General features: G+C 27.4%; 2 protein-coding genes across 2 annotated transcripts; both read left to right on the forward strand.

Annotated features, from left to right (window-relative positions):
• The first annotated feature begins 5325 nt into the window (after positions 1–5325).
• LOC129910804 (uncharacterized) lies at positions 5326–6118 on the forward strand. The gene is made up of 3 exons (XM_055988362.1): positions 5326–5364; positions 5430–5747; positions 5811–6118. Exons 1-3 carry the CDS (start codon positions 5326–5328, stop codon positions 6027–6029), a joined length of 576 nt encoding a protein of 191 aa, XP_055844337.1. The 3' UTR covers positions 6030–6118.
• A 4254-nt stretch (positions 6119–10372) lies between these two features.
• On the forward strand, positions 10373–11150 carry LOC129915228 (uncharacterized). The gene is made up of 3 exons (XM_055994709.1): positions 10373–10459; positions 10533–10862; positions 10930–11150. The coding sequence occupies exons 1-3, from the start codon at positions 10409–10411 to the stop codon at positions 11116–11118; spliced, it is 570 nt and encodes a 189-aa protein (XP_055850684.1). The 5' UTR covers positions 10373–10408; the 3' UTR covers positions 11119–11150.
• Positions 11151–18051: the final 6901 nt, after the last annotated feature.

Raw genomic sequence — 18051 nt, forward strand, 5'->3', positions numbered from 1 at the left:
TTGAATTTTTTTTTTGAAGTGAAAACTTCTTTAGTATCGTAGTGATTTGAAACAAGATGAAACGAAAACGCGACACGACTTCAACTTGTAATAACTTTTTTGTTTTAAGAGATAGATAAGAGATAGATAGATGTAGATAGTTAATTAAATAAATTATAACTGTTCCAAATTTCAATTAATTTCATATTCAAAATTCGGAGATAACGGTAAAAAGATGTTCTTTTCCAACACACGTTATATCTTTTGATCTAGTGCACACATAAATTTGATTTAACTTTAGTACGCATGCTGATAACATAACCTTTTATTTGATATATCACACATAACGGTACGTGCTCTACAAAATACACAATCTTAAATTGAAAAAATTGAAACATACCTCAAAACACCTGTGGAGATCTGTTGGCGATGACCAGCTACCAGTGTAGGAAGTACCGTAATCTCAGTCTGGAAATTCGACATGGTTGACTTTAAAAAATTCTAACTTCTCTTGTAGACATCTTTGAAATAAGATTCATGCATCATTATACAAGCTGAAACAATAAGCTTTCACATGGTATAAAATTTTTTATAGGTTGTTAAACAAAAAAATTGAATTAATACCATGAGAACATAAAAATAAATGTTTTTTTTTGCTTTTTTTGATGAAATTCCATCGAGTCCATAGACTTGATCGATATATATATTTTGAGCTTGGACAATAAGCTTTCAGATGGTATAAAAATGTTTATAGGTTGTTAGGGAAAAAATGCATTTAATAGCGTGAGAAGACAAAAATACGCGTTTTTTTCGCTTTTTTTGATGGAAATTGATCGAGTTCAAAAAATTGTATCTCTTTTTGTAGATGTCTCATAGACCTGATCGATATATATATTTTGAGCTTAGACAATAACCTTTCAGATGATATAACATTTATATAGGTTGTCATATAAAAAACATGGATTTGAAGGAGATAGAATAAAAATAGGTAGATTTTTTCTATTTTTTTTTTTTTTTTCAAAATATTAGTCTAATAAATAGTCCCTTTTGAATAGAATAAAATCGTTCAAGAGTTTTTATTGCTGATTATGATTCCTTGACATAAAATAATACTCCAGCCAAAAGTGCTACTAAATCCATTGGTGCATTTGTGAGAAAACGGCAACACTGGTCGGTTTTCAGTTTTTTTTGTATTTAACTCGAAAACCAAGCCTAACTTTGAAATGGTTCAAAGACACAAATTAAATTTTCTATCAAGTTAAGATGGTTAAAAAATTTTTAAAGTTATTTTTGACTAAAATTCTAACCTAAAATGAAAAAATTGAGGATTTTATTTTTTTTTTTACTAAATCAAGGGACATGTCGTGTATGAAGCTGGGACGTCCAAACTTTGTACTAATAAAATAAAGTAGATATAAAATCCTTTGATAATATGCAATTTTGAATTTTTTTTGTCAAGAAACGACTGAAATGTAACTTTTCAAAAATTAGCACTTTTTCTATAATTTTGACTTTTTTAGTTGAAAGCAAGTTTTTAAAATTTGATAAAATCGTAATAATTGGCTAGTTTTTGACTTTTAAAATAAACAGACCTCGAGGGATTGAATAAATATAAGCTAAGAGTATCACAAAAAATTTTATTTGCATCCTTATGGCCTTGTGTGCAATTTTGTGTATGTTTATTTTTATAAATGTGCTCATGATTATGAAAGTGGACTAAGTCACTTTTTGCATTGTTTGAAGAAAAACTTGCATACAAATTTTCTTATAACGATTTAATTATATTTCTTTTATGAAATCACTAGAGGAGCAATAAAGAAGTTTATTTACTGCAATTTCGCTTTCAAATAAACTTTACCCCTTAAATAACAATAATTTTTAGGCTTAATTTGATGCCATTTTTAGGAGTGACTTAGTCCACTTTCATAATTAAGGGCAAAAATACGGATCGAATGGATGGACCTGCAACAGCCATTAGCTTTGGTCTATTGCATAGAAGAACATTAAATACCAAGTCTTTTAATGTTTTCAATGGCCTGAATAACATTTCTTGTAAAATCAAAGACCAACGAGAAGTTTCTCTTGAAAAACGAAAAAAATACTTAATGAGTTTTAAACAGCCCAGGCAAATTAGTAAATCGAATCGAATTTTTGCGGGACAACATTTTTTTCATGGAACGTGTTCGGGTGTCAATTTGTTGGGATGATGCGACATCGGAAACAGCCGTCATCTTGGAAAAGAGTTTGGTGCCGTTTTTATTTCATAGCTCCATTTTTACTCATTTAAACCAAACATTTTCAAGTACAGACTTATTCTGACTAAAAAAAAATGAAATGCATGACTCGGTCGCATATACTTGCTCTTAGCGTAAAAAATGCTTAGAATGCTTTTAAAATAAAATAAGGTAAATTAAATTTTTAAATATGTAAATACAAAAAAACTTGTTTTAAAATCTATTATAATTAAAGTTTGGTTTTGTGTACGTTCGCTAACCGGCCACACCGGCTGACCGATTTTCTTAATTTTTTTTTTTTAAATCAAAGAGGCATAAGAGGAGAAGGTTTAAGGCAAAAAAAAAATTAAAGATTTTATAGGGTAAATAGGGGTAACACGACATTGAAAAAAGAGGCTATTTTCTAAACGGTAAGTCGTAAAGAGTTGACTTTTTTTTTAATGATAGACAAATTTATTCAATAGTTATAAAAGGTATTGAAAAAATTCAAAAAAATTTCAAAACCAAGTTGAGAAGGTTTTTTTGCAGTCATAGACCTTCGACAAACGACTAATTAGAGGTATGCAAAATTTTGCACAGAAATTTGAGTTACACCATGAGAAAGATATTAAAAAAAAATTAGGGGTCTAAAACGGATTTTTTTCATAATCCCTGTATTTTGAAATAAAAATTTTTGAAAAACAACCTAATTTTTAGGGACATTTTTGAGTATTCTTTTATTTTTTTTTTTTAATTTTTAAAAGTCTACAAAAAAACTCAAACTTATAGGAAATATAGGTTTTAGAGCCCCCGCACACTTTAGAGCCCCCGCACACACAGACTTTCTATCGGCCGATAGTTTAGTCGGGTTGGGCTCCTAGTGTGCGCACAGGCAACCGACTAAACAGTCGGGTCGCTAGGAAACAGTTTAGTTTGAAGGCAATTGTGTAGCAAAACAAACTTTTTTTTCGATCAAACAAACTTTTTGATCGGCCGATACTTAATCGTTGTAGTGTGCGCACTTTCATACATTTTGATACTGATTAAGAGACCGACTAAACTGTCGGCCGATAGAAAGTTTGTAGTGTGCGGGGGCTCTTAATCATGCGCATGCATGAGTATTTTGCATAGGCCACTTTTGCTAAAAGTTTAAAAGTTAATATGTATTTTAAAACTCATTTTATGAACTTTTCAAGTTTTGATCCTCTTTTTCATTTGAAAATTAACTAATTACAGAGTCGAAAACTAGAAATAAATACAAGAAATGGCGGAACGAAGTCCGCCGGGTCAGATAGTACCTAATAAAATGGTTTAAATCTTTAAATAAAGCATGCCATTGAATTCCTTATTAGAAAAGGATTTTTTTAAATTATTTATTTGATTGAGTTTTTTACAATGCGGTTGCGCCTAAAAAATTTGATAAAAGTCAAATTTATAATGAATTTAAATAAAATTGCAGCATTATATATATTAATTCAAAAATTTAATGACAAACGAAGATACTAAATTAAAAAAAAATATTTAAAATTGTTGGAGCCATTTAAATTTGTATATAAATAAATGTTATTACCTACATATTGCAAAAAAAATAAGAATTCTCTCAAAAGAAATAATGTATCTAAATAATTGAACTAAAAAGAAAAGTTAAAAAATTCATTAAACCGTTTTCAAAAAAAAAATTAAAATTTTACAAAAAAAAAATTGATTTTGTGTAAAAAATTTCATTAAAATCGGTTGAATTGTTAAGAAGTAAGTCTAAATTGAATCAAACTGTTCTATGATAGGTAACATTTAAAAAATATTTTTTATTTTTCTATTTTTTATACCTACTACGCGACGCGACATTAATTGTCAAAACCGTTGGAACCATTTTAGAGAAAATTATGTACAATTTTTCTTTTTGTTGTACCATTACCGTACAGCTGATAAAATTTCCATTTCGCCTCAATAAGGTAATCACAAAACTCATAACAACAAAGTTTGAAGAAAATCAATTCAGATTTATGTAGGTATCAATTCAAGATAGATACAGACTGAAAGACAGACAAACGGAAAGACAACTGATAAACAAACTACAAACTTACAGAATTTCGGAACCCACATTTTATAATCACAATTCGAATTTTAATCTCGAGTTCAATTTCTTTCAGTTGGCCAACATTTGTTGGTCTTTCAATCTTCAGTTCGTCAAAATATTAAGCCTACTATATAACTTTTTGTTTTTCAGTATATGCAACTTATCTGGGAAATATTGGAGAAATTTCTCTCATTTGGTCATTTACTTTTATTTGTCCCGAACATTTTTCTTGATTTAAGGAGCTGCAATGATGGTTTTTTTTAAATTTTATTTATTTCTTGAAACTTATTTTTGTTTTTTCTTGATTTGAAATAAACTTTTTTAACTTTTATTTTGACAGAATAGGTATACCTAACCTGCTCCATGATATGTTTTTGTTAGCAATTTCGATTTGAAGTTTGGAGGCTGGAAAATTTTATACGTTTCGCTTCAGCTGGCTTTAGAATTTAGATATTAAACAAGGTCTCTCTTTTTATGAATATTTTTTTTTTTGGCGAAAAACTTTATTCATGGTACCTGCCATAGAACAATTTCCATTTAATTAACTTATTGGTTAATATCTCTTTAAAATAATACAAAAGCATTTGCATATACAGTTTTTTAATAAATGTCAAATATGTAGGTAGTATTTACAAACAAAATAAACTTGGATTTTTTTTTTGAAAAATCAAAATTTTGAATAAATGCAACATTAATTTTTGGAATTTTTTGTTTGAGATGTTGATTAATAATAACACTTTCAAAATGGCAAATGGAAAACAATAATGCACTAAGTCTGGCAAATGTTGTTTCTTTGTTTATGTTTTCAACTTCTTCTGGATGACGAATTAACAACTACTGCGGCATAGTTGTAGATTTTATTTAATGTTATCATCGATAGTTTTATAATGATAAAGTAATAAGTTTTTATCACCAATATAAATATTCTATAAAAGCCGATTGGTTATTGCAATGCCATTCAAATTTTACAGCAATCCATAACATTATTGCAACAAAACTGCTTTACTAGTTTTCAAAGCTTCAAACGTAAAAGAACCTACATAATTAAAAAAAAAAATGAATTTAAAATTGATTGCTCTACTACAATTTTATAATGTAAATATCTATAACTGTATCTGTATAATATTTTCAAGTAAAATATAAATTTCTTTTTTTTTTAGGTTAATGCAACCACAAGTCCTTCTATAATGTTAATCAAACAAAAAGCTGACGAAGTTCTAATGAAGCAACAAATTTTAGTTGGTGCAAGTGTGTGTCATACCTACTATTCGGAGGTTTTGAAAAATCTCCTAGAAACCTACGAAAAAGATATCAAACAATGTCAAGATAATGAAAATGACCAACTTGAGGCATTGTTAAATGAAGAACAACAATCTCGTGATGATACAACAGAGTCCTTAAATGAAGTGTGTGCAATTCTTGATAGCTGTAACTCTGAATCGGAAAATTTAAACTTTTTCGATTGCGTCAGCAATTCGGTATGTATATTTTTTTTTTAGTATAAATGATAATGGTATTTGAATTGATGGTATGCCATACAGGGTGACAAAAACACTCGAGCGATTTGGAACGCGTCTAAGGACTCATCAGAAATTGCTGCGCATATAAGAAATCAAATACAAGTGATTAAATTTCAAGCAGAACAATGTTCAAGTAATGCAGAACGAGCTTATATAGTTGGAACAGCTAAGGCTACAGATGATATGATTGCTTGTTATGCGAATGGAGGTATAATACCTTCAACTCCTTCAACCATTTAGGTTTATTCAAAAGAAAAATAAATAATGTAAAAGTAAAACTACTAGATTCGAGATTGCTGTAAGCAACATTTTTTAAAAAATATGTAGTAAGACAATAAAAATAAATGGATTTAATATAAAATTTAATAAAAGATATAGCCCAAGGTCGATAATTTTTGAAACCAAAAAAAAATCATAGTAGGATGAAACCCATTGGAAAAGGAGGTGAATATGATTTAAATGAAAGGAAAAATAAATTACGGGCGAGCCGAGTTCGGCAAGTGGTAGGGTTGAGTTTTTCATGGTAAAAAATGGTTTATCTCGATTTCCGGCAGAACTACAAGTCCTATGGAAAAAAGTTGTAAGGCAAAGTTGTATCTAATAAAAAGATCTACAACTTACGTTTTAACAATTTTTTCACATAACCTCAAAATTTATGTGAAAAATTCAAAAAACCGAGTTTTTGGTTTTTTATTTTAATCTTTTTCAAAAAAAATGTTTTTTTCTACAAAATTTGGTGAAAACTTACCTTATTATGTCCCAAATACACAATAATTTATTTGATTTCAAATATTAATTTTTTAACCTTATTTTGATTAAATACCAAAAAAACACCCTAATTTTCAATCGAAAATTCACGTGTCAAAATATCAGCTTTTTTCAAAAAATCGGTGTTTAATTTGTTTGTTAAAACCCCTACTTTCTGATGGTGTAAACAAAAGTTTACATTAGTATACCATAGTATATGTTCTGGGAAAATGCAAAAAATGAAAAAAGCTTAAACTCGAACATTTTTTTATATCATTATTTACAATTTTGGCCTATTTATTTAAATCTTTACTTAAAAACCATACAATTTTATGTTACATTGATAAATGTTATGGTTTTTAAGTAATTAAAGTAAAAATTTTAATAAATAGGCCAAAATTGAAAATAATGATATCAAAAATTTTTCGAGTTTAAGCTTTTTTCTTTTTTTGCATTTTCCCAGAACATACATATACAATGTTATACTTATGTAAACTGGGGTCGTAGAGAGCTAATTTATTTTTAATTGTAGATAATTTAATGGACTACAAAAGTATTTTATTTTGCTGGCCAATACTAGCACCGTTTACAAAATAATAAGGCAAGAGTTTGCTAAACAAAAAAACGTCTTTGACTTAATATTACTAATTTTTTATTTATTTCAACAAAAATAATGTGCACCAAATCAATAGAAAATGTTGTAACGAACAATCAATAGCTTTATTTTTTGTCGTAGGACATTCTGAAGCCGAGTTATTCCCAAAAAACGATATTTTTGGGTGTTTTCGCACTATTTTTGCATGCGTTCATTTATCAATTACTCGGCCATCTTTGGTGATAAAGAGCTGATTTTTTCTTTAAAATGAATAGGGCTACAAAATAGGTTAGAAAAATGTTAACCATAATATAAACTTTTTTCGAAATATAAACGAAAATGTGTTTTTTAACAACAAGAATTTGACTTTTAATGGCTGCCGTTTTGTATTTACTCACTCAAATACAATGAAATTACATACAACGATAGGAAATATTATAAGGAAGACAATGTATGTTCATTTTTTGATCTAAAACATTCTGGAGCCAAGATATTTGCTTAGAAGCAAAATATCCCAAAAAATGTATTTTTGTGAATAACTCCGCTAAAAAGAATGATCAGGTGGTGATAAATTGGGGTTAAGCCTTTCAAATATACCCCTATCGATTAATGAAATAAAAACTGACAGTGCTTCTGTGCGCAAGGTTAGGCCCTTTTTTCCGACGCTTTGACTGGAGTAGTTTGTACTAATAATATTTTTTTTCACGAATCTTATAACTTATGTTGATAAAAACAATATACATATCTTAAAGAGGCCTTTCTATTGATGTATCACTCGATGGATTTGAAGAGTTTTTTTTGAAAATGCATTCTTTTTAGGCCTTGATTTTTTCTCGAAAATCTTTAAAAAAATAGATTTGTAATTTTATAATAATTTTATATATTTTATAAATATTTTCTGGAAAATGATAACAAACAGTTAAAATAAGCATAACTTTAAAATTATTATGATACTACCCCAAAAATGTGGAAAACTTAAATATTAAAAAAAAAATAGAGGTCCTAGAAATAAATGCATGTGATTTGTATGTAACCCAAAATACATTAAATTTAATATAAATTTTTCTGGGAAATTTGAATAAACGCTCAAAATAAGAAAAACTTCAAAATTTGTATGAATGTTCCCCCAAATATGAAAAATTAAATATTTAAAAAACTAGAGATTCAAAGAAAGTGGGGCGTATTGTATAGTCTTATCCTATGATTTTTTAGCTTACTGAACCCAAATCTATAAAATTAGATACACTCGTACATCTCTCTGGAAAATTTTAAAAATTTGAAAATTGTTGACCAGTGATAATTCAGCAACCAAGAAACTTTTGTTTTTCAGTGTAGAGCAGGAGTAGAGCTTAAAGAGGCCTTTCTTTTGATGTATCACTCGATGGATTTGAAGAACTTTTTTGAAAATGCATTATTTTTAGGTGAGGGGTTAACCTTGATTTTTTCTCGAAAATCTTAAAAAAATTGAATTTTTTAGTTTTTCACCTAAATAGATAGGCCTTTTCATTGTGAGCTCATATCTGTAAAACAAAACTTGTTTCGATACCGCGATCCATATGATTTTCTCAGGTGCTCAAGTAACAAGCGAAACCCCTTTCAGGAACTTCTATTAACGCCTAGGTGTTATACAAATTTGCCAATAAATTCTCCTTTGTATCACATTTTGAATAAAAACTACGTTAAACTTATCAATCTATCTTATACTTTTTTACCAATGCTTTTTCATCATTGATGTAGTTTTTTTTTAAGAAACAAAACAAGAAAATTGAAATACTACCAAAATTAAAAAGATTCACCAAATTTATTAAATTATCTTTTTGTTTGCAATAATTTTTTTTATTAAATTCAAAAATATTATTTTACTCTCAAAATAAATGCATTACTTTAAAAAAAAAAATATACCTAAACTTTATAAAATTATTTTAAAAAAAAAGATCGATAAATATCATTGATTGATAAAATTTTCAAAAAAAAATGTCCTTCGATCTTCATAATGTTCAGTTCTCAGATACTGCTCATGCATTTGTCATATTCATTAGCGAGTTCTTCTGATCGCACATAATAAGCGTCATCGGCATTCCGTTCGCATATCATTTGTACATTGTCGGCATTTTCAATATTTACCTTCAAATGAGTCCTATAAGTTCCAACGTTATTTGATAAATCTGATAATTGTTTAGAATTGCTAGAAGTCTGAAAAACAAAAAAATGCATTAAATTAAAAAACAATGTTGTCTATTAGTTTTTTTTAGAATCTTACCGAGTTTTGAAAACATTTCAAAATATCAAAAGGATCAGGCAATGAGATACAATCATCCTCGCATGTTTCATTAACTTCAGACTTAACTGCTTGACTTTTTTTCAAAGCTTTCTTTTTCAATTCATCAATAGCGGTTTGCTTTGCATTATGGCAAACTAACAAAGAAGTATTGTGTGTGGCCAAACATTCAGTCAATTTCTGAATGTATATTGGACCACAATTGGCAGGACCTGCAGCCCTGCTCTGTACCATTCGCCTCATACTTTGCACTAACATTCGATCATTTTTTAGACGAAGTTCTACATCGTGCTCGTTAGAAGGAAATGCATCCTGTTTTGGTTATCAAAAAACAAATGTAAATTTAGAAGTTAGGTTAAAATAGAATTCAGTTAAAAATACTTACGTAAAGAGCAAAAACTCCAACAAGAATTAAAACACTGCACAGGAATTTCATGGTTTTGGATTTTTCGTTGTTAGCTTTGACGGGTAATGCTTGAAACTGAACAATTGACTAAACTCATCATGACTGACCTTTTATATGAATTTTTTTTGTCAAATCTTTTGTTTTGTTACCTTCAAAAAAATCTCAACGGGTAATTCACTTTTTCTAAAACCTTTTTGAGCAGAAAAGTCTTAATATCTTATCGCGAAAACAGAAGGCATATTTTTGGTTGGCTTCTTATCAAAGTCATAATCTAGTTTCGAGCTAAACAAAAGATTTATATGAATTTGGTTTTGTATTTTTTTAATTTATTGGAGGCGCCGAACAATAATTAATAATTGTTTATGAATTTTGATTTCTTAAGAATTCTTAGTAATGACCGATAAATTTACAATCTCAACTTGCAATTCCTCTTTCTGCCATTTAGGCATAGAAAAAGAAAAATGATTTCAAAGTAGGTAATACAACAAAAGATTTACCAAAAATTTGTTCATATAAAAAGCCATTCGTGAGTTCGGTCAATCATTCAGTTACAAGCATTCCCTGTCACCGATAACATCGACAAATTCAATATCATGAAATTCCTGTGCAGTTTTTTGATCCTTGCTGGAGTTTTTGCTCTTTATGTAAGTATTTTTGACTGAATTAAATTTTGACTTAACTTCTAAATTCACATTTGATTTTTGTTAACCAAAAAAGGATGCCTTTCCTTCTAACGAGCACGATGTAGAACTTCGTCTAAAAAATGATCGAATGTTAGTGCAAAGTATGAGGCGAATGGTACAGAGCAGGAGTGCAGGTCCTGCCCAATGTGGTGCAATATACGTTCAGGATTTGGGTGTATGTTTGGACATACACGCTAAATCTCTGAAAGATTGTGATAATGCAAAACAAAATGCTATTGATGAATTAAAGAAGAAAGCTTTAGACAAAAGTAAGGTATATAAGTCGGAAGTTAATGAAACATGCGAAGATGATTGTATTTCATTGCCTGATCCTTTTCTTATTTTGGAATGTTTCCAAAACACGGTAAGATTCTCTAATAACAAAACTAATATAAAACCTTGTTTTCTTAATTGAATTTTTTTGTTTTCAGACTTTGACCAACTCGAAACAGTTATCAGCTGTGTCAAATAACGTTGGAACTTATAGAACTCATTTGAAAGTAAATATTGAAAATGCCGAAAATATACAAATGATATGCGCACGGAATGCCGATGACGCTTATTATGTGCGATCAGAAGAATTGGCTGATGCATATGACAAATGTATGAACAATAACTGAGCATTATGAAGATCGAAGGACATTATTGAGAACAGAAGGACATTTTTTTGATAATTTTATCAATCAATGGTATTACAGTCGATCTTTTGAGTGTAAAATCATATTTTTAAATTTAATAAAATTAAATTCTTGCAAACAAAAAACTAAATTAAGTTTTATTTTAATTTCTTTAATTTAATATCTTTGGTTATTCTTTTAAGTTGGTCTAGTTTTTCCATTTTATTTGATTCAATTGTGGCTACATCAAAGATGAAATTTAGAAAAATAGTATGAAAAGAAACACAAATTTCAATTTTCAAAGGAAAAAAACAACATCTGAAATAAAATCTGATCTAAAACAGAAATTTCAAAAAAATTCAATGTCCCATTTTTGAAAATTTGATTTTTGAAATAAAAAGAAATCAACATTTTCTTTAAAAAATCCTAAATTTTTTTTTTGAAAATTCAAAGTGAAAAAAAAATATTTCTGAATAATAATTATTTTATTTTTTATACAAAAATTCGTTGAAATTGAATTAATTTAATTTGACTGTAAATTTTTTTCTAAAAGAATTTTTGGAATTTTTTTTTTCGAAAATTTTAGGAAAAATAAAAATAGCTTTTTTTTAATAAAAAGATTTTGAAAAATTTTGAGAAAAAAAATTGTTATGCTTAAATTATTATTCGACACATTACATAAAAAAAAATTATCAACCTGTTTTCAAAAATCGATTTTTCAAAACAAGATTTGAATTAAAAAAATTCGGGGGGCTTTTGTGAGAAGGTATTTTTTTTTTTTTCAAAATTGAATCGTCAAGATTGGTCTTAAGGTTTAAGGAAAATGAGGAGTGAGTTTTCAATAAACTGAATCTAGATAGATTAAGCATTGGAGTTTGAAAAACATTTTAAAAACATCCATTCCAAAAATATTATCTATTTTAACGCCTATGAATATGCAATTAATTCTGTGCATTTGCATATCCTCTTCAGAATCAATAATAAATAAATATATGATTAGTCATTATTTACTCTCAAATCAGAGTTATCGGTTGCATAGCTTTTTAAACAAGAAAATTCAGGTGTCCATATTTGTATTTACCTCCCACTTTAATCTTGACGTTGACGCATTGCTCAGTAGTTAAGTGTTCATGCTGAATTCAATGAAATTCAATTTAAAATAGCTTTTTTGTGCATTCACACATCTTTCAGATACAATAAGTTTCTAGCAGGTATCCAAGAGCCTAGGTAGCAAGAAGGCCAGGGTACAATTCGGAAATTATAAATTATCGCAATTTTGTATCTCCACCTACAAAAAAACGTGCCCACTCATTTAAACTCCAAATCAAATTGAATCTTTAAATTATCTTACAAGTATGTACAATTATTCGAGATCAAGCTATACAAATTTATTGAGTGGTTTGGGGTCTAAATATGATAAAATAATACTTATATTCTAACGTTACTAGCTATACTACAATCAGCATTATGGTGTGACGACAACCTGATTTGCCAAAGTTCATTATATTTTTAAGTATTCGCATATTTTTAAATCATCACCGAGAGGTGAGATAAGTTGAAGAATGGGTGGATACCAAATGTATAACATATTAAATTTTAAAAAAGCAATTATGTACATATATAATTTAAATATATAAAAATAAAGAAGCTTTTGTATAGTCTTAATATAAGCCAAAAATAAAATTTCGAAAAATACTAATTTTTGGATTTAAAAAAAAAAATTTGAAAATTTTTTTGAAAAATCAAATTTTCGAAAACCGGAGATTGATTTTTTTTGAAATTTTGGTTTTAGATGTTGAATGGCATCCAAATTTTATTTAAATTTTTTTTTTCGAAAAATGACAAAACAAATTTAAAAACGATTTTGAATTTTTTTTTTCTAAAAATGCATCTTAATAAAACAAATAAAATTGGATACTTGTTTTGGAGGGTTATTTTTTTTTTCAGATGTTGTTTTATTTTTTTGAAAAACGATTTTTTTGTGTTTTTTTTTTTTTTTAAGATTTCAATGCTGAATTTATAGCTTCTTTCTTTGTATTGTATCTGGTAATGTAGAAATAAAAATGGATACAAAAAACCATCTACTGGCATTACCAGAAACAACATAAAAGTACCAATAATTTTGTCCGTAATTTGTTAATAACCCAGGTAAATTAATAAATCAAATTGCATTTTCGCTATACAAACATTTTTTTCAATTTTATTGTGAATAAGTCTGTCTTTGGTCATTTTTGGTTAATATGAGTAAAAATAAAGCTATTAAATTAAAATGGTACCAACTTATTTTTCATGATGGCGGCTGCTCCCGACAACCAATCATCCCAACAAATTGATTTTTATAATGAGGACACATTTCATGAAAAAAAAAATTTTTCCCGCGAAAAATGTGATTTCATGCCCATAATTTTGACTAATTTGCCTGGGGCTATTAATAAATCACAGTCAAAAGTGTTTTTTCTTTAAGTACTATTTTTATTTGAATACTATATTACCATATATTATTTAAAGTAGCTGTCTTGATCTTGATCATTTTGTCACGGTTATCAAATAAACACACCTACTGATAAAAAAAAAAACTATACATACTTGAATCAAATACATATATAATTCCTCGTAATATTAAATTGTGTTTCGATTATAAAAAAGACATAAATTGTGTTGCGCATAAAAGCCCAATCTGCATTGCATTAATAACACTGGTCTGCAAGGAAATCCTCCTTTAAATAAAACTATACTTTTCTAAAGGATTTTTGCTGATTCCGAATCCGAAGTCAGAATTGATGTAGCACGTCACGTTTTTTAGATATTTCCGTTAGATAATCTCAAAAACCCATTTTTTTGCTGTTTTCGAAGAAATATTTTGGCATAATGTAATATTATTCAAGTAAAATTGTTACGGTTTTTAAAAGAACTTATTTTTTTCTTTCAAATTCAGTTTCAATCTTCTCAATATCTCTTTTCTTCTCCAAAATATCTTAATTTAAGTAAGTTTAGTAGGTTTGGCATATCTTATCACAAAAAGAACTGATCTCTAAAAATTAATATATCTTTCTCCCTAGAACAAAAATATACTTTTCTAATGGACTTTAGTGTGCTGATTTTGAATCCGAACTCAAAAAATTTCGGTCAGCTCTGGTTTGTGAGATATAGTAGTTTTTATTGAGATTTTCTAAGAAAAAACTTGATTTTGTGATACTTTAATGCGAATATCTTAAAATCCTGACGTGATAGAATTTTTTTGACTTCGGATTCTAACTCAGCACATCAAAAACTATAAGAAAAGTATACTTTTGTTTCTATGAGAAACAAATCTGAAGCTTTACAAGCAGTTTATCGAATGGTTTATTACAAATCAGATATTTCTAAATAGATAAATAGTATATAAAATTACAAAACACGTAAAAATTTTGTTTAATTTATTTTATTATGGTTTTCTTTACATATTTGACTTTTTAAATATAATGTGCGTTGATATTTTACATTTTCCTTAATTAAGGTGTTTTTTTTCATGTTGGATTTACTAAAAAGTAAAGGATTTCGATATTTCTGCTTTTTTTATAAATCAGTATTTTAAAATATGAGTAAACATTAATGTAAAAGGACATATTTGGTGTCAATCGATAGGCCATATTACGAGGAATAAGTCCTCCAAATTTGAGCTCAATGCTACAAATAGTTTTAATTTTGCACGAGTTCAAATCAATCTAAAAGGTTGATTTTTTAGAAACTACCTACATTTTTCAAAAATCATTTTTACAAAAATGGTACCTGATAGAATTTTTCTGAAACAAGATTTAGATTCAGGAAAGTCTAATCTTTTATAATATCAAAAAATTATTTGAAGGAGAAAAAAAAGTTAAATTTTGCAGACCAGTGTAAGTAATAACAGTCAGATTTCCCATTTTATCCCAAATTAAGTTAATGTTAATCTTTTTTGTGGTCTTTTTCTAAAGTTCAAAGAAGAGCGAAATTTGATTTGTACTGCGCAGCTTTTCTCTAGCCAAATATGTCAAGCTATATTTCATAATAAACTCTAGTACACCTCATAAATCTCACTCTATTAAAACAATACAATTCCCGCTTAAAATAAGTGGAATCCGCTGAAAATCTGTTGAATTAAAAATCATTTTAATGTGAATTTTCATCTTAAAAAATAAAAATTTATAATTGTGTAGTCAAACTTCCAATTCGTTAGTTGCAGTTTTTCATACTTATTTTCAGTGAGATCAGGCTAATGGTAAAGCACTCTTCTAGTGAGCCAACAATTGTATAGGTTCGATCCTGTTGCGTCTTGGTCGCGTCCTACATGAAAATAAAAATAAAAAAAAAAAACAAAAATGCATCTCTAACTCGTTTGAGATTAATTTAAACCACGAAACTACCCCCAATTTCTTGTGTTTTTGGGGACGACGCACAGTGTGTCGTCCCCTTATGATAAATCACTTTTTTTTTGTTAAAAATTAATATTTTTGCTATTAAAATATAATTTAGAAGTGTCAACTCATATGAAAACATATTTGTCTTAGAAAATAACCCAGGTTATGTATTCAAAATAAGCTCCGAAACATGAGTAGGTACCTCGGAAATCGTAAATATTTTCAGGAATTTATGCGAATTTTTGAGAGTGTATATTTCACGTTTGGTGAATGTTTGAAACATTTTGTTAATGTTATTTTGTTTATTTGAGTGTTGTTGTAAAACGTATAACAAAAAAAAAATTAAATTTATAAAATTATATATGAGTTATTAAAATTTCTTTGATAAATGGCCAAAAAAGAAAAAAATTAATTTTTAAACTTAATTTAAAAAAAAAAACATATAAAATCATATCGATAATTTTTTTATATTATTTTGCCTTAGGCCTATACTTAATATTGGCAAAGTTTGGTCTGCTTCTGTTTATTATACACAAGTAACAAAAAGCTGTTTATGTAATTAAAAATATTTTAAGTATTGTTTTCAACACGAAAAAAATTATATTTTTTTGCAAACTAAATTTTTAATATAATTACTTGAGCCGGCCACGCTCTACTGTGTATTATAGCTGTATTTACCAACCTCGCCGATATAAGAATTTACGAAAATGCAAATAAAACGTTATTTCAAAATTTGAAAGCGATTGACAAAAAACTATTCGAGATTTGCTATGAAACGCAAATAAACCTACGATTTTTTTTGTATAGAGAAGATAAACAAAACAAGTTGACTTCAACTTAAGATTTCTCAAAGTAGAAAAAAGATATTGAAAAAATTTAAACAGGCTTTAAAAGAACACATTTACTAAAAATAAGTCACCACGTTCAAGAACATAACCTCAAAAACTGTTAAAAAAAACGACATTTCAGATTTTCTAAGGGGAATATTTCAAAAACGTGATGTGATAAAATTTTTCTGACTTCGGATTCGAGTTCAGCACACCAAAAACCTTACGAAAAGTATATTTTTGTTTATATACAAAAAAAAAAAAATAATAATTTTGCTCACAAGTGGCTTCTTCAATAAATGTTAATTTAATAAATTATACTAAAAAAAAAGTAATAGGTTGTTAAATTTGTTAATTTGTTAATTTGTAACTTTTTTTTCTATTCCTGACATAAAAACACAAAAAAAGATATTAAAACTCCAAAAACTTGGCTGCAAGTATTTATGATAAACTTTTGTATGGGCTCGACACACTGTGCGACGTTGGGCACCAGTAAACAACTAGATTTTAAGCTCCCTAAATACATTTTCAGAATGACCCAGCAGTATTAATATCAATCTCAACTTCTAACTTCTCAAAAAAAAAAAAAAAAAAAAAAAAACTGCTACCAATTGTTTATTTTAGTCGATATTTTTCTTTTATAATCAAAAAAAAAAAAAAAAATTGTCTGTAAAATCCAATTATTTTGCTTGCTTTTAAAAAACAGCTTATTTCTTGACATAAATTCATAGATCAACACTAAATATTGATCACGCCATCATTTTTATCATTTTTAAGTCCGATGTTTGGAATGAGATAAAATAAACGTGTTTGACTTTTATTGATAAAAAAAATCAAATAATAATTTTGCATACTTTGATGGTAGTTAAATGAAAAAAAAAAAAAAACAAAAAACAAAAACACAAAAATTCAACTAAAATTTCGACACTTTTTGAAATTTTCGAAAAAAAAAAACTTTTCCTGTTGCAAAATATATCATGTTCAATAACAATATTATAATAAACATTAAAACATTTTCTTTAAATTTTTGTTTATGAAATTTTATTTGTCAAAAAAAGGATATTTATTTACTTTTTCTATTTCGAAAAAAAGCACAAATTTTTCAACTTATATTTTAAAAAATAAAAAAAATCCAAAATCAATATTTCCTCGCGAACAAAAAAAAAATTACTACTCTTCAGGTGGATGCCAGGGCTAAATATGATTCTATCGTTTTACCGGTAAACCACCATTCAATTCCAATTCATTTTGCTATAAGATCTTATCAATATTTATTTTAATTTTAAATAAAAAGATAAATCAATAAAAGATTGCAACAATAAGTAACTTATATTTCTAAGAAAACCCATTCTAAGCATATTTATAAATATATTTTCGTCATAGTATTTGTTTGTGTTTAAAGAATAGAAAGCCAAGAAGTAGTCACTCCATAGCGTTTTTTTATCACTTCTTGATTAAGTCCATCCAGTAACAAAAAAAAAAAAAATACACAAACAAATAAAAAAAAAAGTAAAAAAATTATTTATAAGATACATATTCGCATTAATGTGTTTTATGATGGTATGTGTGATAAGATATTGATTGTTTTTGTCTTAGCTAATTCTTTCAAAAAAAACAAATACACAGAGATAGTAAGTTATATAGCTTTTATAGGTACAAATTGAACTATACTTTGAAAAGTTATTATTTTAAATTTAGACAAGAAAAGATTGTCTCTATAACAATCGAACGAA

The sequence above is a fragment of the Episyrphus balteatus genome, chromosome 1, assembly GCF_945859705.1.
Source record: "Episyrphus balteatus chromosome 1, idEpiBalt1.1, whole genome shotgun sequence".
NCBI classification, from domain to species: domain Eukaryota; kingdom Metazoa; phylum Arthropoda; class Insecta; order Diptera; family Syrphidae; genus Episyrphus; species Episyrphus balteatus.